The 26,277-nt window shown below is 39.0% G+C and overlaps 1 protein-coding gene across 1 annotated transcript; it reads left to right on the plus strand.

Annotated features, from left to right (window-relative positions):
* The first annotated feature begins 56 nt into the window (after positions 1 to 56).
* On the plus strand, positions 57 to 21,958 carry LOC139444903 (uncharacterized). Its single transcript, XM_071225909.1, has 14 exons — positions 57 to 132; positions 1,994 to 2,135; positions 3,189 to 3,281; positions 3,498 to 3,578; positions 4,916 to 4,984; positions 6,631 to 6,756; positions 8,469 to 8,528; positions 9,571 to 9,643; positions 10,787 to 10,859; positions 11,538 to 11,628; positions 13,696 to 13,790; positions 14,368 to 14,528; positions 17,277 to 17,351; positions 18,691 to 21,958. Exons 2-14 carry the CDS (start codon positions 2,043 to 2,045, stop codon positions 18,873 to 18,875), a joined length of 1,275 nt encoding a protein of 424 aa, XP_071082010.1. The 5' UTR covers positions 57 to 132; positions 1,994 to 2,042; the 3' UTR covers positions 18,876 to 21,958.
* The last annotated feature ends 4,319 nt before the right edge of the window (positions 21,959 to 26,277 follow it).

The raw sequence follows: 26,277 nt of genomic DNA on the forward strand, positions 1-26,277 counted from the left end.
AGTGCCATCGCGGAAGTAGTAGCGTAATAATATACTCGTGTGTACTTCCGGTTTTTCACAAGCAGACGATGGAGATAGGACGGTCTTTCAGCGTGGGATGTTGATTCTTTTTTATCCGAATACGTTTGTAAGGTAATTAACGGTGAAAGCAACTGTCGTAAGAAGATGTCTTCTCAACTGGTTAAATGCATACATTGAATTTTCAAGTAGAAAGTCCTCATGAACTTTCTATCAGTTGTTATGGCCTGGCACAACATTTTGGTTCTGCATGAGGCCTACAAAATGGGCAAAGAATGGATTTGTCGTGGCATATTATATACATCGTTTTGTCATCATTGACTTCCAAATTTTAAATGATGATAGATCTGAGTGTGTCGAGTCTCGAGGTCTAAAAGCCTTAGTAACTGGATCGGATGGCATGGTTCATGCACAATCCAGTGATTGACATGGTAATTGATTCATGTCTAGCGGCCATAAAATTTCCGAGTCTTGTGATGGGATTCGAACCACGGACCTTCTGATCAGTGGTCGGACGCCTTGTCAACATGATCAAAGAGGTTAACCCTGTCAGCAAGCTGACACGGTAAGGATGTCATCTGTGGGATGACTCCACGCCCTGCTTAACATGCAAATTGAATACGATCAGATGACAATCAATCTATAAAAGTACTCTTACCCGGAATCTCCACGAAGCTGTTTATGACCGATGTTAATTAGTCATAGGATCGATTGACATCTTTGACAGCCACTAAGATATTTCTTTTATATTTTACAAGGCTTTAGATACAAAAATGCATTGATCTTCCAATTCTAATCCAGAATCATCGAATGGGATAGAGATAGGATCAGGTATACTCGGACCCCATGGTACCGCGGCATTCATCGAATCGCGGCATTTGCAATTTCCGATAGTTCAAGCGGGACACGCCTCTTGGCAGCTGTCTATTAATGCTTATCAGTAACCAGGAAGTGCACACTTCGTAAACAATTTCAATTTCCTCGGAATGTTCTGTCTGCTGTAAGTTAGGAGTTATTAATGCGTTGATACATATTTCTGGCATCTTTTGTAATATTGCCTTACCCCCATCTATCAATGGCCAACGATATAACCCGTAGTTCCCAAAGTAAACTTTCTCTATCGACCCGAACTAGATCATTTGCATATTCATGGCGACTAAGAAGGTAACGGAAGTTACGTAGTTCGAATATTTTTTCCTGCTCTGTGCCCAGAATTTTATTGGGAGATCATAAGGGCCATAATGCCAAACTTAGAAATACGTTCTTCACTAGTAACCAAAAGATAAATACATACTTTGGGCATACTAGGAGTGTTTTTTATATATTTATTGTTGACTTTTAACATTTTTCCATTTTGTGACAAATTATTGTCATCCATTTTTTTTTAAACAATCTTAAAATATCATTTCTGTTATTTTGATGTTGACTTATAAAAATATTTTTCTCTTCATTACTTTTCGGTAAATATGCATTGAATACCTATTGCTGATAACACATTTAGAATTTTACTTGTGCTGTCTTTGCACTTGTCTGGACAAATCACTGATGTCTGGCATGATCATACCAAGTGGTTGGCAGAATTATGTCCTCTTTTTGTTCAATTCGGACCTCCATACACAACTTTTCCCTGTACCGCGATACGATGGAGTTCTCTCCCTTGTCAAACTGAGCGCGAGGCCTGGCTTTTACTCGGAGCTACTAATGTAAATAATGAACTTTTATCAGTAAAATATGCATTGTTTGATAACATGAATGATATCTGATACAGAGAACACGAATAAACATAAAGGTTAGTGAGTGCATTTTGTTCCGTTTAGCATATATGACAAGTACCGCGATACCCCGAGGTTGCAGGCTATATCTTAGTTATGCCATATACATACTGCAGTTTATAAGCTGGTGAAACTAGAAAGAGAGATAGGTAGATAACTTTGCACCTGTTTGCATTCATGTACATGTACCTCTGTTTTAACAGGTGTATCATATGAGCCCACATGTAGTCATCCCAAGAAAAGAATTATAAGATGGAACAACTTAAGTTTCGACAAGTATGTATATTTGTCACTGGATGGCTATCATATGCATCAACCTACCTGCTGAGGAAACCTCTTGGTGTGGTAAGTAATGTACAACTGTGTTTGTGTCATAAATAAGGAACCAAGTTACCCACAAAACCCATCATCTCTGTCACAATTTTGAGTCTGCTTCAATTATTAGCTTCTATTGAATGATCGTGTGAACAGTGGTTATGATTGATGGATGAAATGACAGACACCTGCAATGCTGTAGGCACAATGAATATTAGTGTGCATCTCTCGAGACGCAGTTTAATTTTTTTTCTGCACCTTTTCTCTATATTTGTGCGAACTGGACACACATTTGTGTGTCGCATAAAACCCTGGTTCTTTCATGGTTGTCATTTGAACAGCTGGAATGCAGGCAGTAATTTGATTAACTGCAGTTGCTACTTTCGCAAACTGTTAAAAATCCCTTATTTATTAGTATCACTAAACAGAAACAGAATAGTTCAAAAGCAAATGATTTTACATCCCCAAATCATGGTTCACATAAGTGGCTTGATTAGCTTGTAAACACAAGATATTCCTGTGACATTTTAATCACATTTGTTTTGCAACTGTTCAGTCTAGATCATTGATCTCAAACTATTACTGTCCCTGACAAGGACTGTAGTTTCAAAACTTAATGAAAAGGCTGTGTTTTAGTAACACAGAAATATAATTCCTTATTTTATAAATATTTCTTCTGGCAGGTACTTGTATTTCTATCTTTGTTTGTTTGTTTGTTGTTAACGCCGCACTCAGCAATATCACAGCTATATGACGGGGGTCTGTAAATAATTGAGTCTGGACCAGACCACCAGTGATTGACATCATGAGCATCCATCTACACAATTGGGATGAGATGACATGCATCGACCAAGTCAGCAAGCCTGACCACCTGATCCCGTTAGTTGCCTCTTACGACAAACATAGTCACCTTTTACGCCAAGCATGGGTTACTGAAGGCCTATTCTAACCAAGGTCTTCCCCAGTATTTATTTCTAGCTAATAGAATGCCTAAGGTGTGTTGTAATTTCATCAAGCGCTCAGACAATTAAGTTGTGTCCACCATATACATATTGTGCAATAATATAAGACATTTAATTTTAGGTGAAGGCTGATATGGAAAAGGTACTTGGATATGGCAAGACACAGTTGGGCTGGCTTGACACTGCTCTGCTTCTGCCATATGCAGTTATGCAGGTAATAGGGGCCGGTAATAGTTATGTAAAATAGATGCAGTGAGATGAAAACATGAGGGAATTTTCATTTAGCTGTTATTGTAAGACCTTCCTGAGTCTGAGAAAGCTTCCAGTGCAATTCTTGCCCTAACACTTCATAACAAGTCTTGCAATGTGATTGTTTCAAAGAAACTGGCATCATGGTTACATGTGTCATATTGGCTTAATTCTTTTCCAGATGCTTCTTGGACCAATGGGAGATCGGTTTGGAGCAAGGAGAACTTTTGGTTTTTGCCTTATCCTGTCGTCACTGTCAATGGTTTGCTATAGCTATCAGACTGATTTATGCAATGTTAAACTTGAACGTTGACTATACATGAAGCTAGCTCCTTGCAGTTACAGTTTTCATGAATCTAACATCAGTAACAAATTGGTACGTCTTTTATGGTTCAGGACAATTTGTACAGTAATAAGGTTTAGCTGACATTATGCATGAGTCAGTTTGGTTTTATGCTGCTTTTAGGAAGATTCCTGTATCATCACTGTTGGGGACACCAGAAGTAGTCAAATACTAACATTAATTTATGAACTACAGGGCGAGAGAAACTTATCACTTAATTAAGTTTTATCTGAATTAAAAATGGTGGCGACATCAACAGCAGCAAACGAACAGGCTTACGACGACTCTGCTATGGTGGTATCAGAGCATACTGCCCCTTCCATGGAATGTCCTTGACCCCTCCACATCGTCAACGCAGATTACAATGGGCAAGAACTGTACATCAGTGGCAGTAGCGTAATTGGGAAAGGACTCCTGCTGCTGTCATCCGGCGACTGAGGAGACTAAATTGGCGTGCATTGATGCAGGGGTGGTAACACAGGCTACGAAGGACATGTCTTGTCACTTGATTTGACATTATGAGCACCTTTTGATTAGACTCTGTTTGACTTGTGTTAATGTAATTTTTTATTTTGACCCCATGTCCCTTTCGCTCGGCCTCAAGGCAAGTGCACTATTGATATGGCATTGCAATTTTGTAAAGACATCATAAATTATTCCTTTCATTAAAATAATCATCATATAGTTAACACCTGTGTTTCTTTTTATAGAGCTACTGAACAAGGTGATATGTTTCTTTTGCCCTGTAGTTTATGTTCTTAAGCGAATATGAAGCGAACTTTACACGCTAATCCTGAACAGAACAAATTGTGCATCTCGAGTCAAGGGTCTATGACATCATATGGGTTACATTCATGAGCATCAGTTCACACAACATACCAGTATGTTCGTTTGTGCATCGAATCTATGTAAGATCTCTTGAATATGAGTAAGTCTTCATAAATTAACCAACATATATGCTATTGCATTTTTTTTGCCGTTGAGTAAACATAGATTTATGAATAAAGGTTGCGGAAAGTACATTTACTGTATCTGCCTGTTGTGTTTCATTGTGAAAATATATGTGAAATTAAGAACATCATTACTATTACATGTACATAGAATTAGTGATTGTGACAGATTTTTGTTCATCCATGTCCCAGAAAATGATGTCATTTACATGGTTAGATATGACAGCTAATTGTTGTCAGATTAGCGACTTTCAGTTAGATTCTGCAATGAATATTGAACTGAATGCTTGTTTCTTACATTTGCAGATTACTTTCGGCTACTGGAGCAGTTTCTCCATGTTATTCCTTCTCCTCTTCATCAATGGCTCAGCCCAGGTATGACCCTAAGAAGAATGTAAAAGAATACTTGTCATGTCTTCTTTCTAGAACCATTCTGAACACATTTATCTGAAGCCCAAGTCTGGTGAAAACGTGTTTGATCTCGTAGCTCAGTCTATTAGTACCTACTGAAAATTATGTCAATAGACATGTTCCTGCTAGTGGACTCAAAAGTTTCAGACTTCTCTTGGCTATTTTGTATTATGTTGAAAATATATCTAATCTGGTTAGAATAAATGAATACGACTCTTTTTATGGATAGCAACTTCTTCTTTTCTTAGTCATGACATTTCAGAGCAACTTCTTGCTCCTTCATCAGGTAAATGCTGAGTAAGTGTATAGAGTTTACACAACACAAGGTGGGATGAATGTACTAAGATAACAAAAGAATGACTTTCTTGAAGTTTCCTCTTTTTCCAATGACTGATGGAGTTTGTCAAAATACATTTCAAAGCGTAGTCTGGAATGAAAGGGGGGCACGGGTGGCCCAGTCGTCTAAGGCGCCGCGATTCACTGTGCAGAGTTGCGTCCCTTGGGCACGCCAGAAACCTATGATTGTGGGTTCGAATCCCGGTTCGCCCCAATTATGTTTCTAGGTTTGTCAGCACCATACCCGTGCTCGTGGGTTTCACCGAAGTGGTAAACGTCTTAGACCTGCATCACTTCGGGCTTTCCTCCCACATTAAGCTGACACGCCGTGATATAACTGGAATACTGTTAAAAGCGGCGTTAAACCCAACTCACTCACTCACTCACTGGAATGAAAGTTTCCAGTGTGAAATAGGTCTTCAGCAACCCGTGCTTGCCGTAAAAGGTGACTATGCTTGTCGTAAAAGGTGGCTTACGGGAAAGGGTGGTCAGGCTTGATGCATGTCATTGAACCCAATTGTATGGATCGATGCTCATGATATTAATCACTGGATTGTCTGGTCCAGACTCGATTATATACAGACCGCTGTCATATAGCTGGAATATTGCTGTGTTCGGCGTTAAACAACCAACCAACCAACCAATCATAGTTATCTACCATGCATTAAAGTAATCTCAACAATGCCATTATCCCCGTGAAGATCCGGGATAGCATAGGTCTTCAGCAACCCATGCTTGCTGTAAAAGGTGACTATGCTTGTCGTAGGAGGCAACTAACAGGATCGGGTGATGAGGCTCCCTGACTTGGTTGATGCATTTCATTGTATCCCAATTGCATTGATCGATGCCCATGATGTCAATCACTGGATTGTTTGGTCAAGACTCGATTATTTACAGACCGCCGTCATATAGCTGGAAAAATAGCTGAGTGCGGCGTTAAACAACAAACCAAACCAAACCAAAACCAACAATGCCATTAAGATAAAACTGTGTATTAATAGCTCTCTAAAATATATAATGACCCCTCTATAAACGTTCAAGAGGGGCTTGATCACCTCTAGCGATGTAGTGCATTGCAAGATACACAAACTAGTGTCACTCCATTACTATCAGATTAAGAGAGTTTCCTTGTAATACAGCTAAAGAATTTCTCCACATATATGTGTCGTTTTAAACTTTTTGAATGACCATGATGACAGAATTTTCCATTTGGAAATGCATGGAAAATGTGTTCTAATCAACAATAAATGATCATGTTCTTGTTTCCATCTCAGTCCCAATGTTGGCCTAACTGCACAAAAGCCCTGCTGTCATGGATCCCTGACAACGTCAGAAATGGTGTATTTGGCATGTTTGGGACATGCGCCTTTGCTGGGGGCATTCTTGGTACTTTATTAGCTGTAAGTTAACCTTTACTTTCTGCTTATGTACCCGTAGCTGTAAGTTAACCTTTACTTTCTGCTTATGTACCGGTAGCTGTAAGTTAACCTTTACTTTCTGCTTATGTACCAGTAGTGATTTCTGCAGTGTACAATGTATAGACGTACTTTGGAATGTTAAGGGTATGTTGGGAGCAAATTATTTAGAAGAATAACTATTGATCCATCATTTGTTGACTATTGCTTTTTATAGGAAGTTTTGCTTCATGTATTAACTAATTATAATAATTTAATGTTATGATCATTATTGACACTTTTTTTAAATAAAGATTTTTGAACTTATCCTATCTCACAGTATGCATTTATTTCTTCTTCCTCCAGCTTCTAAATATTTTTCACCTGAACACATCCCAGCATCACCATCCTGACCACCCCAATAAATAGGTCACACACTGTAATCCTGTGCGTTTTGACCTTACCTGACTACCCCTGCAACATCATTCTCTTTCTCATTGCCACCCTGTGGAGACGTGTATTGAGTTAAAGAGAAGACATTTTTTTTTTTTTTTTTGCGCTTCTCAAGTATCGGTCCATAACTAACATTCACTGTTAACGTGAATATCGTCGTCGTCCCTCTTCTTCTAATCAAGGCTCACCTCCAGTGGTGACTTGTTTAGATCAACATTCTCCAAGTAGATCAGAGTTGCTATCACCATCTCCCGTTCGTGCGCACCTTACCCTGGCTGTTTTATGTCAGATCCTACTATGGATGTCTACCATCTACCCTGCCTCTATGTACCTTTTGGGACCATCGTGACCAGATTAGTATTTCATCTCTGGACTTGGAGTCCATCTTGCAAGCTTTGACTTCTGCCCTACAGCACCGTTCTGGTCAGCTGATAGTGCCTCCTTGTGAAACTTCTTACTCCCTCATCAACTACTGCTGAGGTCGTTCCTCCTAGACCCGCTGCTCCCTAGATGTCGTTTTGGATCATCAGAAATCCCCTACCTCATCTACCGGGAGCTTCAACAACGTCGATCCAGCTGTTGTCCTTCCTTGGATTGCGGATAGACTTCAGTTAAGGCACAGAACTTCAACAGATTATCAGCTTTCAAGTTTCGTCGTACCCAACAAGGGTTCCTCTTCAATCACACTGCCTCCGAGACTCGTCCTGTCTGATGTCGCTAGTCATTGGTACAAGGCCTTTGCTACTTTCCAAAGTTTACGAGATCGACTTCAAACTACTCAGTTCAACTAAGACGATACTGGGACTCATGGGCTGTGCTCCTGTGGCTTCTACCGCCGTGGCTCCTGAGTTGGATGGTTGCATTGCTACCCTCTGCCTCTGCTACTACTTCTCCTGGGTAGGATCAGGATCTCGCCCATTTGGATACTATCCTCCAGCATACTTTCACGCTATATTTCTACCATCCTACACATCATAGCTCCTCTAGCCTGTCAACTCTCAGAAAGAGAATGATGCTGCAGGGGTAGTCAGGTGATCATGTCGTGTAAGGTCTTAACTCACAGGATAACAGTGTGTGACTATTTGTTGGGGTGGTGACCATGATCATGCTGGGGTGTGTTTGGGTGAAATGTTTTTAGAAGCCTGAAACTTTGTTCAAGCACATTTTTCCATAGGATAGAAAGAAGAAGGAATAACTGCATAGTGTGGGATAGGATGAGTATATAAATGTAGAATTTAATGTAAAATTTACACTTTCTGTCACAGGTATATCTACAGACCCACTATGGCTGGAGACACTGCTTTACGTTGCCATCAATGATTGTGGTGGGTTACTTACTCAATATATACAATAGAGTCATGCCTCGTTTATACGGACACTTGAGTCATTTCACAATTCGTCCGTAGAAACGAATATCCATTTAACTGAAACCAGCTTCTTACTGGAAGAGTTACTTCCCTTCAATTATGCAACTCATGACAGATGACAGAGCAAACAGATACATCGAGAATATGCAAAGTCAGAAATGTCCATTTTGCCACCAAAATCGAGAGCTTTCTCTATCATCATTAACAGGCACATTACGACTTGTCATGTCACACAACCAAAGATATAATGCATCTTCGAGCTTCTAGTGTTTTGCTACACGGGATCGTGATAAGTCATTTGAATTTTCCAGGAGTTTTAGCCACTTCTGTTTGTCTTTTAAAATGTCACCAATTGTCGATTTTCCTATGGCATGTCCAAATTCAGTGCCACAATGCTTACTGATGGTAGTCCTCATAGGGAGTCTGGGCTTGAATCGCTTGTTGAAAGAGGCAACTAAATAAATGGATGGGATGGTCACAATGGGGACTTTTTGATTGGGTGTCATATAGTGCCCAGACAGTATTGGACATTGCTCATGATATCAGTAATAAAGAATTATTGTCAAAAATGTCTGTGCAATTCATGAGCACCTAATGGGGACCTTGGTAAGAACATCTCTCCATCAACCATGCTTGTCATAAGGGATGAATGGAAAGAAAGAGGTTCAAGTTCTGATTGTGAGTCAAAGTACCAAGACAAACTGGATCGTTGCCTGTGATCAGCCCCAGCTTCTGATTTGTCTGGCCCAAACTGTTAACAGGCTGCTATGATATCGCTGGAATAATGCTAGCTGGGGTGTGAACGGCATTCACTTTAATTAAGAAGCTAGCGATTAATGCATATGAATGATATGAATGGATCTTAAATCCTTGTAAATCAATTTCAACTTTGGAGATGTTTAAAATGTTATGTCCAGCATTTCACAAGATGTGTATGTTATTGAATATATTTGGTCTCGTTCACTGTCAAGGGCGATAGCATTTGTGTTTCTGTCACCAGGCTGTTCTTGGCGTTGTTGTGCTGGTGTTATTTGTCACGGCGGAAGAAGCAGGTGTCACTGTACCTGGGAAGGGTAATGTATTTTGTAAATCTGGAAATTAATGCATCCCCAAATTAATACGACTGCTGATCCCTAGCCAAAAATGTGACTCAATATCAATGCGACTCCCCCCACGTCATCCCAAGTCTCTGTTTATTAGTGCTGATTAGAGCATTTCAATAAAAAACAATAAACAGTGTTTTCCTAAAAACAACACACAGTTTACATGTTTACTCTGTTGACTTAAGGAAATTTAAAGGCAATCAAATAATTGAACCAACAACAGTTCACTGATTGGTATGCGGAAAAGGTGTCAAAAAGCTTGACACAAGGGGGTAGAACTCTTGACCCCTGCAGTGATAACTCACTGGATGCCCATTGTGTAATTTCTATTCTTTGGATGACATTGTTATATACATGTTACAACTGCTGCTCAATAAACCGTGTTTGTGTTTATATTCAAGTTGGTATTTCCGCTATCCAAAGTGTGCAGTGTGGCCGTCTAATTGTTGAAGTCATTTGGAGACATAAATGCGAAGTTAATTAATGCAAGCAAAGACCACTCCCATTTTTTGCATTTACTTCGCGCTTGCATTAATTTCAAGATTTACCGTGTTCAGGATAATTTAGTAGGAGGCAACTCTTCAGTCTTGGTGGTGGGGGGAGGTTCTAGGTTTGTCAGCACCATAACCGTGCTCATGGGTTTTGCCCAAATGGTAACCGCCTGAGACCTGCATCAGTTCAGGCATTCCTAGCACATTAAGCTGACACTCCATGATATTAACTGGAATATTGTTAAAAGAGGCATTAGACACAATTCACTCACTCATGCCTCGTACCAAACCACTCTATTTTGTTCTTTATTGACTAATATTGTTTTATTTTTGAAATGGTATAAATCAAAGATACAGTTAGATAAATTAAGGTTGTGAAAAAGAGGTCAGTCAGTTGTTTGTTAATTGTTTGGCAAGTGAGGGTGTGTGAAGGTTATTTAATATTTTGAACTGTTCGAGTCATCAGGGCAGTTTTATGCCTAATTTGGATACTTGGGACTCTGAAATGAGTTTGAGATAACCTGGTATTTGTCACATCCAGTTTGATAACATTGTTTGCCCCTGGTGTGCATCTCGGTCAGAATGTAGAACAACTAATTGCAGTGTATTCTTTGATTTTCAGAACTGAAGACCCATAGTGCAGACTCACCTATAAGTACTGAGAAACCTGGTCTTCTGCAGCTGATGAAGATACCGTAAGGCTGCAGTTTGTATGTTGTGTAGAGCTGTAATGAATACTCAAAGTGGCAAATATGATACAAATCACGAGTGTGCGGTAACAAATACGACATATTATTCATGAATAGTCAAAAAACCATTCAGATAACAAACTGTTTTAATAAGCTGGAAGTGGAACAAAATTAATTTCAGGTAAATGTTTTCTAGAATTTAGAATCATCCCTCTCAGAGCCTGTCTACATATTCAGTGGTGACAGATGCCCTTGTCACAGATGGTTGATACAACATATTGGGGGCTTTTCAACAAATCAATGTTGCTTTGATTTTTGGTGGAAAATTAAAATTTTGATTCAGAAGGTCACAAGTACCAAATACAATGTGAGGGTTGATACTTTTCAATTCACCGAATACTTAAGTGAATCGTAACCTGCGTAATATTGTGTCCAATCTTTGAATTGGATATTGGAAGGTTTGATCCCCTAGCTTTGTCATACCAAAAGATGTTAAAAGATATTACTTACTGTTACCCTGCCTGGCGCTCGACATTAAGGGGATAAAACAAGGACTGTCCGGCTCAGTATATTAAGTGTAAGATGTCTGAGTAGTATATCCATGTAAAGATAACCTGAGGCATGGATGGTATCTGGACTAACAAGCAGCCTCTGGAATTCTGATACCTGTGTTATTTGTTGCAGTGCTTTACCGGAAATTGCTGTGACCATGTTCTGTCTGAAGATTGTGCGTTACTGTATGTACATGTGGCTGCCCATGTATCTCCTTCAGCATGTAAGTAGAGAAACCTGTGGTTTGTTTGTTTGTTGTTTAACGCTGCACTCAGCAATATTCCAGCTATATGACAGCGGTCTGTAAATAAGAAAGTCTGGACCAGACAATCTAGTGATTGACGTCATGAGCATCTATCCACACAATTGAGATATGATGACATGCATCAACAAAGTCGGTGAGACTGACCACTCAATCCACTTAGTTGCCTCTTACGACAAGCATAGTCGCCTTTTATGGCAATATGAATTGCTGAAGACCTATTTGACCCCGGAGTCTTCACGTGTTAGAAACCTGAGATATGTCAAATATTCTTCAGTTGAGTATAATATAGGGAACTGTACCTGATTTGGTATATAATATATCAACTAATTCTTCATATCAATGACCTCTCAAGGATTCAGGGATAAAGGGTTACTATTAGAGTTGGAAATAAATTAAATTGCCAGGCTGCCATCAGGACCCTTTAGATTTTAGAAGCTGCAGGCCCTGACTAAACTCTTCAGGCCCTCGTTTAAAAAACTGCAGCTTATTTTGATGCGTAAATTTACTGCAGGCCATAAGGACCCATACAATTCTAAAACTATGGGCCCGACACGAGAACTACCTGCCACGGGCCTACAGGCAGGCACTTATTTTGAACACTGGTTACCATCAGTTGTGCCTATCGATCACCTTGTGAGATCTGCTGGGTTTCTTGTTTGAAATGAACATATTGACTGAGACAAGAAAATCAGACATGGGCAGTAAAAGTTAGCATGCAGCCTACTTTGGATGGACATAATTAAATGTGATGTATTTGTTTCTTAAAAGACACATTGTGCAACTTATATGCATCAACTCTCACTTTGTATGTGTATAGGAAGCAATATTTTGGGGCCAGTAAAACCCTGATTCTATTCCTGTCTCAAGGAGCTTGTGAACTGATGAGTAAAGAAATACAAGTGTTGATATTCATGTTTGAATTCACCTCAACCTTTTCACTCTTGTCAAATATGTCAAGCAGACTGCAGTCAATACAAGTAGAGAACCAAGCGTGATCAACATAATACTTAAATTGTATGTAGCAGGGCGTGGAGTCATCCCATAGATGACATCCTCACCTTGTCAGCTTGCTGACGGGGTTAACCTCTTTGGTCATGTGGACAAGGCATTCAACCTCAGATCCAAAGGTTGATGGTTTGAATCCTGCTATGGGACTCAGACATTTTCTGGTCACTACATGTACATGGTTCATTATGTCTCCCCACCCACCACCCATAAAAGGGTTATGTTCTTCTATGTTTTTCAACAAAACTTTGCATATGCATTACCCATCGGCTTAACTGGTGCCTTTTGTTATTTTCATAGTTTTCCAAAGAAAATATTTCCACTTAGTCTCAAACAAGGGTATGGTTTGTTTCCAGGGCCATAACTTGAAAACTGTAAAACATATTTCAACAACATTTGGCATATGCATTGCTCATCAGCTTAATGGTGCCTTTTGCAATTTTGACATTTTTCTAAATTTTTATTTTATTATGTTTTCATGGGAACAGTTTCGACTTAGTCTCAAACAACTCTTAGTCTTTGTTGCCGAGCCATAAATCACTAACTAATTAATATTTTTCTTGAAACCGGTGACAACTGTGCAATGACCACATGTTTAACCATGGGCTTTTCATATTTTTCAATTTATATTGTTGCGTTTTGATGGAAAAAAATTGGAAATACTTGCAAGTTTAGTAGTCTTATCTGCCATAACGAGTCAGCATGGCATCAACTGTAATTATGCTTAATCAATGCCTTAATCAGAATCTGTACTAGTATTTTTGATATTATTGTTTCTAGGATTTGGAAGCACGTTTATATTAACAACTTGAACTCATGTATCAAAAATGAAGAGGGGGAGACATCTGTTTTTGTGCGTAAAAACACATTCCAGTGGGTATGTTATTGTTACTGATGAAACAATGATTGTTTAATATCAGTCTCATCTTAGGATTTGTCAGGCTTTCATTATGTGCCATTTTACATATTTCTCAGCAAATAAACATTCACAAAGTTAGTGAGTTTAGATCTATTTTTCAGTTAAAATATTCTCCAAGTCTGGCTGGTGTATGCTCAACAACATTTGAAGTCGGTGGTGTCATAGGAAGTGCCCTGTTAGGCGTCATACTTGACAGGTAAGCTCCCCACACTCAGGACTAGTATTTCACCCATATGCAGAGGTTGAAATGTTTTCACAATGCTTTCTGGACAATGCTCACAGGGCAAGTTTCAACTTTTCAGTCACTTAATATAAATAGTTTGTGATGCTAATGAGATGATAAAGAAAGTTGGGTTTTATGAACACATTTGTGCTTTGCAACAAAAATAGATATATATATCTTTATTATCATACACCTATCAAGATATGTGTCTTATTGAATGTGCGATAAAGTCAACATAGAGACGGTTGTATCACAGGTGTAATAACCACACCCATATTAAATTACCTACTGGGCTGATACGACTTATCAATGCATTTTGAATGGGCGAATGATATCAGCCCATGGGGTAAGAAAATGGAGTGGAGTGACTTCTTGGCTTGGCTTTCGAATGACAGTGTCTTTGCAGCAAGGTGAAAATGTTTGGCATTCATTTGTGAATAGATACATTTTACAATTTTATGTTCTGGTACATGAATTGGGGCGTCTGTGGTTGATATACAAACTGCCCTATAATAACCTTTCCTGATCAAACTTCAATGTTATGTTGTAGATATTTTCCTGGGCGATCTCTACACGGCACATGGCTGTCCATTCTTCTGTCTACAGTGTCGCTGATTCTCTTCATCTATACAAGCTCAATGGGGAAGCTTGTAAACTCCGTGTTCATGTTCCTTGCAGGAGCATTCAATGCAGGGCCAGACACCATTTTAGGTAACATTTGTATGATATTTGTACAGATAGATATTTAAACAGGGTGTGAATGTACGAGTTACACTGTGTTCGAACTCTCTCAATGTTTACACAGGATGGTAGGTATTTTGATAGATGACAGTCTGGGAAGGCAAACATGTCCAAGGTGATGGTGTTTCTCCCCACCCTGGCAGAGTGTATTGTTGATCACGGTGAGGTAGTCTGGCTGTTGAGGTGTTCACTTTTCACATCTGGATCAGTTCCTCACATGGGTACAATGTGAAGCCCATTTTTTCCCCCGCCGGGCCAGAATGGCCGAAGGGGGATTATGTCGTTGCGCAGTCCGTCCATCCGTCCGTCTGTCTGTCCGTCCCACAGAGGGTACTAAGCTTGTGAAATCAACTCCTCCTACAGTTTCCAGAGAATATCCCTGACACTCTACACACAAGATGTCAACATGTTGATGATACGCATATCGCAGTCCCATATATTTCGACACATTTTGACATAGTTACTGCCCCTGTTTTACGGAGGTTCATTTGCTTAATTGTGAGAGAGGGTACTAAGCTTGTGAAATCGACTCCTCCTACAGTTAAAATGTGCACGTTTAATATATCCATATCCCAGTCATATTAATTTCTTTTCATGTTGAGAGAGTTACTGCCCTTTGTTTATGAAGCTCGATTTGCACAACTGTGAGAGAGGGTACTGTTTTTGTGATGTCAACTCCTACATTTTTCAGGGAATATCCCTGACGCTCTAAACACATGCCGCTCTACACACAACATGTGTTGATACACATATCACAGTCGTTATAAATTTGATTTATTTTAACAGAGTTACTACCCTGGTTTATGATCCTCATTTTTGTCAACTGATACAGGTACAACTTTGTCTCAGGTAACAACCATTATAAAACAATGTTATTTAGTCTCTGTTGTGAAAATGTCACAATATCTAACTATAGTTAGTTTCCTTGTATAAGGCTTTGTGGGTGAGCTACATCCTTATGGCATTAGCATTCTGACTAGATTACTCCCAACAAAATGTTCTGCACAATTTGTTTCAAATGCAGTGCCACCTTGTTATTTCATAAAATACAAAGAAAATATAAACTTGTTAAAAAAATCCATGCGGTTGATGTTGAGCTCTCAGAGCACTCTTGTTGATATTGCCGTGATATTGCTGTGATATTGCTGTGATATTGCTTAAATATGACGTGTCTTGAGGGTCCTGATGGGGTATACTGTTTAATTTAAAACTATTAAGAAAATATTGTAAATGTATAAATTGTCCACAAAAAACTGCTTGGTGTAAATTAAATCTTTACTCTTTATCGAAATTGTGCTAATATATCATACAAGTCAACACAGTCAGTGTTAGGTACATCTGAAATATGATTTACAGTAATGAAGCAAAATCAGAACCAGCTGTTCCCTTGTTTACCTTCAGACAATGATCTGCATTCGCTTATTGATGATTCCCTCCCCAAGACCAGTGTTCTGCCAAGGCAGCGGCCTCGCGGGATTCTCAACATATTTCATCAATTGGTGCATGATATATACTCTCAGTGTGACAAGGGGCGCATTCATGTAGATGGGTTTATTTATATGATTATGGGAGTCACTTACTGTCTCAAAAACAGTTTACATCACAGGACAGCTGCTTCTTTTGTTAAATGTAAACGTTTTTTATTTTCGTTGCATCTCAATTTACTATCAGTACCTTTCATTGGCTGTAAGTCACAAATGGTTAAATCAGATTCAAGTTTACACATCTTTGCAAATTTAGTAGTCATAGTTCTGATAATGCCAAAAATGTTTCTGCATCAAATGACTTTGGTATCGCAGAATGGCTGACCACCAATTATGTTAGCAATACACAGAATGTGTTGCATGGCTCACCTGAGAGTGACCATGGTGACAGACTGAGGAATGATAGAAAAACTGAGAAATTAGAAAGTTTCAGCTAATCTGGTTTAGTGACTATATGTGGTTGCAGCATAACTCAGGAAGAAATACTGAAACATGTCAGCTTTGTATAAATCATGTGAAATCTAATTGAATAACAAAGCTGCATTTTAATTTTATGACAAGTACCTTAAAGAGACATGCTAACGGCAGAGATTACAAACAAACCATTGAGGCTAATTAAATATGACATCGGACATTGTTGCTGCAATACGCAATATCTGAGAAAGATGCCATCTGAAAATTTTGTGTATCGCTAAGGTTACTTGTGGATGGCAATTCTGCATCAACAACCTGCATACTATGGGGTTTTAAGTTTTATATGTTCTCTCAGAGTGCGGCCCAATAAGTTTTGAAAATGACCCCATGTAGTTATGCTGAAGGGGTCCTTGTCAGTTTCTTGGCAGAACACTGCAAGACTTTATTATTTACAGGGGGGCATGGCTGGCCCAGTCGTCTATGGCGCCGTGATTCGCTGTGCAGAGTTGCGTCCTTTATGCACACCAGAAACCTATGATTGTGGGTTCGAATCCCGGTTTGCCCTGATTATGTTTCTAGATATGTCAGCACCATACCCGTGACCGTGGGTTTCACCAAATTGGGCTTTCCTCCAACATTATGCTGACACACTGTGATACAACTGGAATAATGTTAAAAGTGGTGTTAAACCCAACTCTCTCACTGTTATTTACAGGTTGCTTTAATATTTCACTGTAGCAGCCAGGACAATTCTTTCAGCTTCACATTCAATGATAGATTATCTGCATTAAAGTTATTTGATGTATGTTTTACATTTCAGGAGGTGCCATACCACTGGAGCTGGGAGAGAGGGACAACCGTAAAGCAGGAGCAGCTACAGTCGGTCTTGTCAATGGTATGTTACATTCACTTATACTTCAGTCTAGTAATAGCTAATCAAGTTATACAACAAGTTATACGTTCAAGTTACACAGGGGGCGGTCGGGTAGCCTAGTGGTTAAAGCCATCGCTCGTCACGCTGAAGACCCGGGTTTGATTCCCAACATGGGTACAATGTGTGAAGCCCATTTCTGGGGTCCCCTGCCATGATATTGCTGGAATATTGATAAAAGCGGCGTATAACCATATTCACTCACTCTCTCGAGTTACAGCACCAACTGTTTCTGTTCACAGTGACATGAAACAGAAGTGCTTTAAGGCTTTTGATGGATTTTACCTCCTCATCAGTGATATGTCTGATGACTACTACACAGTGATCGTTGACATTGGAAACTATCCTTCCATGCACTTCATCCAAATGGCCCTGGGGAATTCTTTTGGTGAATGTCACGGTCGAGGTCAAGAGATGGAAAATAATTCAAAGAAAATTTTGTGGTTAACACACTGGGATGGTGGGGATGGATTTCGTTTCTGGAACACAACTCAAAGACCATTCAATATCTGTCAACAAAACTTGGCAGATACATCAAACAGATCCTGAAGTGGTACCTCTGCAGCCAAGAAACGTTATATTTATTTGTATCTTTACTTATCCTACAATATCTGTAGGCAGTCATGCACCATGTCTGTCAAAGGTCAAGGCTATCAGTGAGGTTTTTGTGAAAAATGGTTGTATCATTCATTGCCAAGACTGTTGCACTTAACTTGTACAATCCTGAGATTTGGTAAGAGTTGTCTTTTTTAAGATCAATGTCTGTAATTATTTCTTTTGGAAGTACATGGCAGTATTTCATTACTTTAGAAGTTTTGGGGAAATGTAGCTGGAGGGCCTGTTTTCTGTTTCTGCAAGCACATGCAAACAGCTTTCTGTTCTTAAGATATTTTGGGCCGGTCGTGTAGCCTAGGGGTTAAAGCGTTCGCTCGTCACGCCGAAGACCCGGGTTCAATTCCCGACATGGGTACAAAGTGTGAAGCCAATTTCTGGTGTCCCCCGGTGATATTGCAGGAATATTGCTATAAGCGGCGTAAAACCATACTCACTCACTCTTAACATATTTCCCAAAGACAGAAGACTGTTTGATGTGTGAAGGAATAAAGTGTCAAGTTTTATGTTTGATGAATAATACAGTACGTTTGGACACCATGTTATGGACTCCAGCACCAAAACAGCTTTGTGTAAGTGTGTAGTAACTGCTGCTGAGACCAATAAACTTTATAACAGTTTTGAAGGCGTAACAGCATACCTGTTAATTTCTCTTCTCTTTTGCTTGCTATTGTCTGTGATTGTTTTCTAGGTTTCGGGAGTGTTGGAACCTGCATAGAAGGACCAGTCATAGGCCTGATATCAAGCATGTATGGCTGGGCGGGGATGTTCTACCTGATGATTGGTCTGTCCGCTGCAGGAGTTGCTGCCAACTTCCGTGCTGCTCACATCTATCACAGAGGCCAAGACACTGCATCTGAAAAGATGATTGTTTAACAGGAACATTTTTTAAATATTGTATTTTTAACATGAATCTTTTACTGTATATATTAGATTAGACATAATGACGTGTGAACCAACATACGGATATTATTGTTATTTTTTATTTCCTTTATATGCTAGGGGCATGGGTGGCCCAGTCATCTAAGGCACCGCGATTCGCTGTGCAGAGTAGCGTCCCTTGGGCATGCCAGAAACCTATGGTTGTGGGTTCGAATCCCGTATCGCCCCGATTATGTTTCTAGGTTTGTCAGCATCATACCCATGCTCGTGAGTTTCACCGAAGTGGTTAACGTCTGAGACCTGCATCACTTCGGGCTTTCCTCCCACATTAAGCTGACGCGCTGTGATATAACTTGAATACTGTTAGAAGCGGTGTTAAACCCAACGCACTCACTCCTTTATATGCTATATATTCAGTAAATTCCCACTTACTACTAATCTGTTATCACATAAAAATGTGCTTTTATGAAATTCTCCACTAACACAATCATGTTCCTTTGGAATTATGAGTTTTTTTAGCAATATTTATGTAATATTACTTTTAGGACAATAACCCACCCATGCATCCTTGTTTGTATCTGTTTCGAAAGCAATATCTACCATAATTTATGACACATTGTAGTTGTATAAAAAGTTTTGTTGTCTAAGGCTTGACAACTAAATCTCTATAATGAGATTGGAATCCATATGGTAAGAACAAGATGATAATAAACCTTTTTAACCATTTTTATGCTACTATTGTAGAAATATCAGAAAGCATTATTTTATGTTTAAAATGTGGTGAAATTGTAAATATAGTCTATTTATTTTGAGATGTTTGCATAGACTTTTCAAAGATTTGAAAATATTATTGTCTGCTCGTTCTGTCATCAGTACAAACAAATTGTTGCAGTTGAGCTATACCAGTGATTGATACATTCAGTAAGGTCATGTCATAAAAAAGTGTGTTAAATTAAATAGATTACAACACCTTTCATTTAGCCAGCCATTTAGTGCACCATTGAGAACATCTGTTATGTCTTGAGATACATTTTGCGATAAACTTTCTGCCTTTTCGCCCAGCACTTTTCTAGATAAATATGTCAAAACACAGAAGGCCAAAAAATGTTGCTCAGGGTTGAATGAGTATAAGATATTCTACTCGTTTTATTTTCCATAAAGAGACCTTGATTTGAATGTTAATATTTCCATGAAGTGATATATTATCAGTTGAACAGAGATTTGTATCATAATCTGTATGGGTTTGTTTTGTTTGTGGTTTGGTTGGGGGTTCAATTGAGCAGAAATTAGCATACGTCTCATCTGTCAAACAAGAAATATATTAGTCTGGAGATTATGAGAACTGCTTCCAATAATGGTTCCATTTCAGTTCTCAAAAAAAATAGAAAATATTTCTAAATTTTCACATTCGTACATGGAGGTTTTTTGATTGGGAGAATTGCTAAGATTTGACAGAACCTGCTTTTAATGCATTTTATCATCATACATTCATCTTAGACTTCTATCAACTGAGTTTCCTAACTAAGAAAGTCATGTGTCTTCCATAGTAGACAAGCATGGGTTGCTGAAGACCAAGTTTAACCCAGATCTGGGTAGCTCTTATCTGAGACATATCCTTCCTGTATATGGTAGATCTTACTAGGACATGCACAAGAACTAAAAACTAACTCTGAGGAAGGATATCTGTGCTCAAGGGCTAGGATAAAGGGGAAATCAGAATTAAGCACATTTGTAAGACTGGCAGCATGACATTGCATTACATCATAGCCGGCATGTCATATGATATGTATCTCATCTTGGGACCTTTGTACATTCACACCTCAAAGTAGAGAATGTGCCACAGTTTGGAGGCCCACCTGCCATAGTTCGGAGTCCAACGTACTTACTGCTACGTAATTGGTGAGTGATTGATTGCCTAACATTCGTACCAGTTATCTTTCCTGGACTGTATTGACTAGTAGGTGTTGATAAAGTTTTTGAATAAGCTATTTGATCAATTAGATTTTTTTCTTTTCCAGCCAACAACTCTATATTTCAGAACTTTTTATGAACTTGACAGAATATACAGAAATTGCACGTATTAAGCCCATTGCCTAAAAATGGGTTTGGGAAGTAAATATTTCATCCAAAATTTAGCCCTCGACTTTAACATGGAAAATATGCAAACACGACTAAAGAATATATTTTATTCAATTTTAATGAATTAACTCTTTTCAAATTAAAATGACAATGCTCCACTTAAACATCATTAAATACAATGGAGGTGACCGAAGTATCTTAAGGCTATGGAAGCCTCTCACAACGCTAACAGTCTGAAGTTACTGTAGTTCTCTATGTTATACTGTCACATTCCACATGTTTTGAACATCTGCTAATGGAGGGATCACTTGAAATTGATTTCTTAATAAAGCCCATGCGCTAAAAAGCAAGAAAAATACCGGAGGCAGGATTTGATTTCACAAAGACATGTAATCCTGGGTATCATATCCTTACTTTTCACATAAAAAAATTGTGGATGTGTGGGGGTACCAAGTAGAAATCTCCCATCTTGATTTCAAGTGGTGTTCATCCGTGTTATGGACAAATCCCCTCCATGTTCAAGAAGTCGGTAAAGACCTCCATAGGAAAACCACCCACAAAATGAATGACCCAGCCTTCGTTTAAACAAGCCTGCCAAGCACCCTTACATCTATCAACTGCACTGTAATATGTGTGCATAACACAGCTGTGTTTGATTAGGTGGATTTCACAGTTCATGGTACTCTGTTCGCTTGATGCAAAGAGTGTCCTTGTATAAATAATTATGCGATGTGCCTTTATTGTTGTTGTGTTTGTGACCGGTATTATTTCAGAAGGTCTTGTATGTATGAATGAGGGGTGTATTTGTGTGCAACTTTACATGCATACATTGTGAGGTCTCTTTTCCTTTTTCATGAATCAGAATTAATACAATACCAGCAATGGTTTTGTTGGAGGGTGACATCAGTAGTATTTATAGACAGGTACAGTTTGCAAATGTACTTGAAAGGTTTACTTCGTAAGATTTACATCTCAATACTGAATGAAGTGCATAAGTGCCATTGTTGAATAAAATACATCAGTAGTTACTGTGTGTGTTGTGTTTGTTCTTCAAGCTAATCTTCCAGTAGTTTCTGATTACTGGGGGGACCAGGGTTAGAGTATGTCCTAGGCACCTCAATACCATGAGGTGAGGTGAAATGGGGTTTAACGTCGCGTCCAAGATTATTGCACTTATATAGCAACTTGCATGTACGTGTGTGTGTGTGGCTGCTTGTACTAGTCCGGACTGATGGCATATAGTGCTAGCTCACTGAGATACCATGCAGCAGTTTAACATGAATACCCCACTCAGACACAGTATACTGACTCCAAGCCGACCAGTCCTTGTTTTAGCCCCTTAATGCCGAGCGCCAGACAGGGTAACAACAAGTACCATCTATTAACGTCTTTTGGTATGACGCGGCCGGGGATCGAACTCCGGACCTTCCGCTCTCCGGGCGGACGCTCTACCACAAGACCACGGAGGCCTCAGTACCATGGGAATTGGCTGATTATGTTATTGTAAACACATGTAGAGGTTCACTTCTCATGTCGTCAGCCACTGGTTTGTTTGGTCCAAACTTGGATATCTACATGCGGCAATAAAATGGCAGGAATATTGCTGTCTGAAGTGTTAGATAACATTCACTCACTTTCAATATCCATCTCCAAGCTATCTTAGAAAGAATCTCCAGAACGGAATCGATGGCAGAAATGGTACCTCTTGCCTTTGTAAGAGGCAATTTCAAGTGTTAGCTGAAACAAAATTAGTTCATGATTTATGATGAACGTCAATCCACATTGCACAGATATCAGATAAACATTCCGAAAACATTACATCTTTCATTACTACAACTGATGATACCAAGATATTAGAAGAGACGAAACAAATCTTCCAACCTAAAATTATGTATTAATTGACAAATTAACACCATGACGGGTAGAATGAGATCTATTCAACTAGCTCCCGTCAGGTTTGGTTCCAATAAACACTGCATTTGTAAGGCTACAAAACAGCAAACTGTTCAAGATTTTGTTAGACCACCTCTTTTCCTAATACTTGCTTTAATGCTGTGATCAATATTGTCTATCAAGGAAGTTAGAAAATCATGAGTCGTACTGTCCAAATATCTCACCACCTCTACTTTCATATCATATATATCGTTAGGTTATTTTTGATTGATTTTGTCCTTCATGATTCCACAACTATTATCAATTGCGTTCAGGTCAGGACTGTAGGTGGGCCATTCCGGGAATGTAACATTTTGCTCCTTAAACCATTCCTGAGAATGCTTCTCTATGTTTTGGATCATTGTCTTGGTGGAATACCCACCTTCCACCATACATAACTTGTGCTGTTGGAAGGCATGTCCCTGTAGAATATCACTGCACAAGCCTTTTTACCTACAAATACACATAATGGTGTGGCAACCAACACAGACAGGCCACCCCACATATGAATTTAGGACAGTACTTTCCATACTGGTAAATTGTTTTTTCTGTACCTTTTATCCAGTTTGGATATAGCCACACTGAACTTTCAAAATCAAATCAAACTTTGCACTCCTTTTGGTATAGAAAATGAACCCCCAATTGGAAAAGAATCCATGAAGTAGTTTTCAAGTTATAGGTCGCACAAATGTTGAAGTAAAAAAGCAAAGTTTAAAACATGAAAAAAAAACATATTCATAGAAAAAATTCATTACGCAAAAGCAAACGTTTCATTTTCAGATATTTAAAGTTACAGAGACGCTAAACCTTGGATTTATCCTTGCAAAGTTAAAAACATCGGAAGTATTGTGGTTGGATGTCGGAACTGTTTGTTTGTTTGTTGTTTAACACCACACTCATCAATATTCTAGCAATATGACGACGGTCTGAAAGTAATCGAGTCTTCACCAGACAATCCAGTGATTGACATCATGATCATCGATACACGCAATTGGGACACAGTGACATGCATCAACCAGGTTAGCGGGCCTGACCACCCGATCCCGTTAGTCGCCGCTTACCACAAGCATAGTCGCCATTTACGGCAAGCATGGGTTGCTGAAGACCTATTCTACCCTGGATCTTCACGGGTCCATGTCGGAACTGGTAACGACAGGAACGCCCCACCACATAAGCCCACTTAAATCTTCAGTTCGGGTGAACTAACAGTCTGGCATTACAAAACATTTACCTTGAGTTGAATTCAAATGTGAAATTATCCATACTGAATACATTTTCGAACTTTTCATAATATCAAGGAACCATTTATATTAGGTTCGACTGTGACGCTTTGAAAGTATGAACTCTTACCAAGAGTAGCATTTGGAAAAACAGGGTTTGTGCAGAACATGAGTGTATTTGTCGATGGAGTGAGTGTATGTCAGCTCATTACCTTCTTCCAGAATGTAAGCCTGCATGTTTTATTTTTCATGCTCATATATCTTATACTACATGTCATTGGAAGATACGGATGATATACGCTTAAAGTCTTGTCCGATATCTACATGTTAATCACATTCAAGTGAGTGAGTGTGCTTTTACGCCGCCTTTTCAATACTCAATTAATAAGAAATAGGTACATCAAAAAACATTACATTTCACGGTGATAGTAAAATACATAAGTAGCTAAACATTGGCGAAGGTGTCGTGTAAAATACGTATTTGGTTCAGTTCCAAAGACAGGGTTCAAAATACAGCAGCATGTATTGTCAAGAAGACATCAAAATTGACTCCAGTAACACCTGCTCTGATGTCGCTGCACTGGTTACCACTTATAAGCCAGAATTCTAACTCTGGCCTACAAATGCTATATTTAGAAACAGCCCCATTATACCCCACCGAACAACTACCTAAAATTAGACCCGTGAAGATCTGGGGTACAAAAGGTCTTCAGCAACCCATACTTGCCGTAAAAGGCGACTATGCTTGTCCTAAAAGGCGACTAACGAGATCGGGTGGTCAGGCTCGCTGTCTTGGTTGATACATGTCATCGATTCCAATTGCGTGGATCGATGCTCATGATGTCAATCACTGGATTGTGTGGTCCAGACTCGATTATTTTATAGACCGCCGTCCTATAGCTGGAATATTGCTGAGTGCGGCGTTAAACAACAAACAAACAAACAAACAAACAAAAACCTTAATACAAGCCTTCCTGATCTCTCCGTTCTCAGAATAAGCACCTGATCTCTCCGCCCTCAGAATAAGCACCTGTTACAAGTCTCAGAACCTTTGGTCACAGTCCTTTCCAGTTCTGCGCGTCCTCGCTATGGAACAAACTACCATCTGATCGTAAGCTGTCGCCATCTCTTTCATCCTTTGAGGCTCATCTGAAAACACACCTTTTCAGACAACAATTTGAACTCTACTCCCCTTTCATTAGCTTTATTTGCTAACTATGTAGCGCCATGAGCATTAACTTGGTGAATGGAATCTGGCGCAGTGTTTATGGACTTATCATTATTATTACAAGGTACCGTAAGGAACCTTCGTGGCCCACGGGATCTGCATAATTTAAGAATTACACAAAACGTTAAGACTTTAATATGAAAGTTACAAGAAATGTTCAAATTTATAAGAACAAAACACCTTGTTCGTTTGAACAATTGGATATTATGACAACACTAAATTGATAATCATGATGAAATGTATCAAAAAGGCTCATTTTAGAGTATTTCATAAAACGTTTTCTTAGTTTTTGAAAATGAGCAAGCTATTTTTAGACGTACATAAAACATTACATATTGTAAAAAACATTCCGGGTCACGGAGTTGCTCATACTTAGGTTTTCATTTAAAGTTCTAAACATCTGCCCTTTTCACTTATTTTAGTAATGTGTGTGTATTCCACCATGTCATAAGCCCAATACATGCATGTGTAAGAAAGGTTAGTTGTCAGCCATTTGAACGTTTGATCATTTTCATTCCAATATTTCAAAGCTTTGACCAACTTTAAGATTGGATATATCTAGTATACCAAAAAGGGCTCATTTCCTCTCTTATCAGTATGCCTGGTAAGCTCCCGTGTACAGAATTTCTCTCGCACATGCATGAGTTCTAAATTAATGGACTGGTCATTTTGATTCAAGGTAATTTATCTTAATATAATGGGGATATAATACACTGGATAATCGATAATTAGTTCCCAATTGCCTTAACATTTTTATGGAACAATAGTAATCGTCTATATATCTTTTCTACCACTTTGAAATATTGAATGAACGAAACAAAACATCTTTCCATTTCGAATTCAATCAGAATAAAGGATTCCACAGTGTCGAAGCAATTAGCTAAAAGAAGTTCAAAGTATAGATCCTTATACCATCGTCAAGCAGCTGAATAAACCC

The sequence above is a fragment of the Haliotis cracherodii genome, unplaced genomic scaffold (assembly GCF_022045235.1).
Source record: "Haliotis cracherodii isolate W230 unplaced genomic scaffold, xgHalCrac1.p SCAF_6, whole genome shotgun sequence".
NCBI lineage: Eukaryota > Metazoa > Mollusca > Gastropoda > Lepetellida > Haliotidae > Haliotis > Haliotis cracherodii.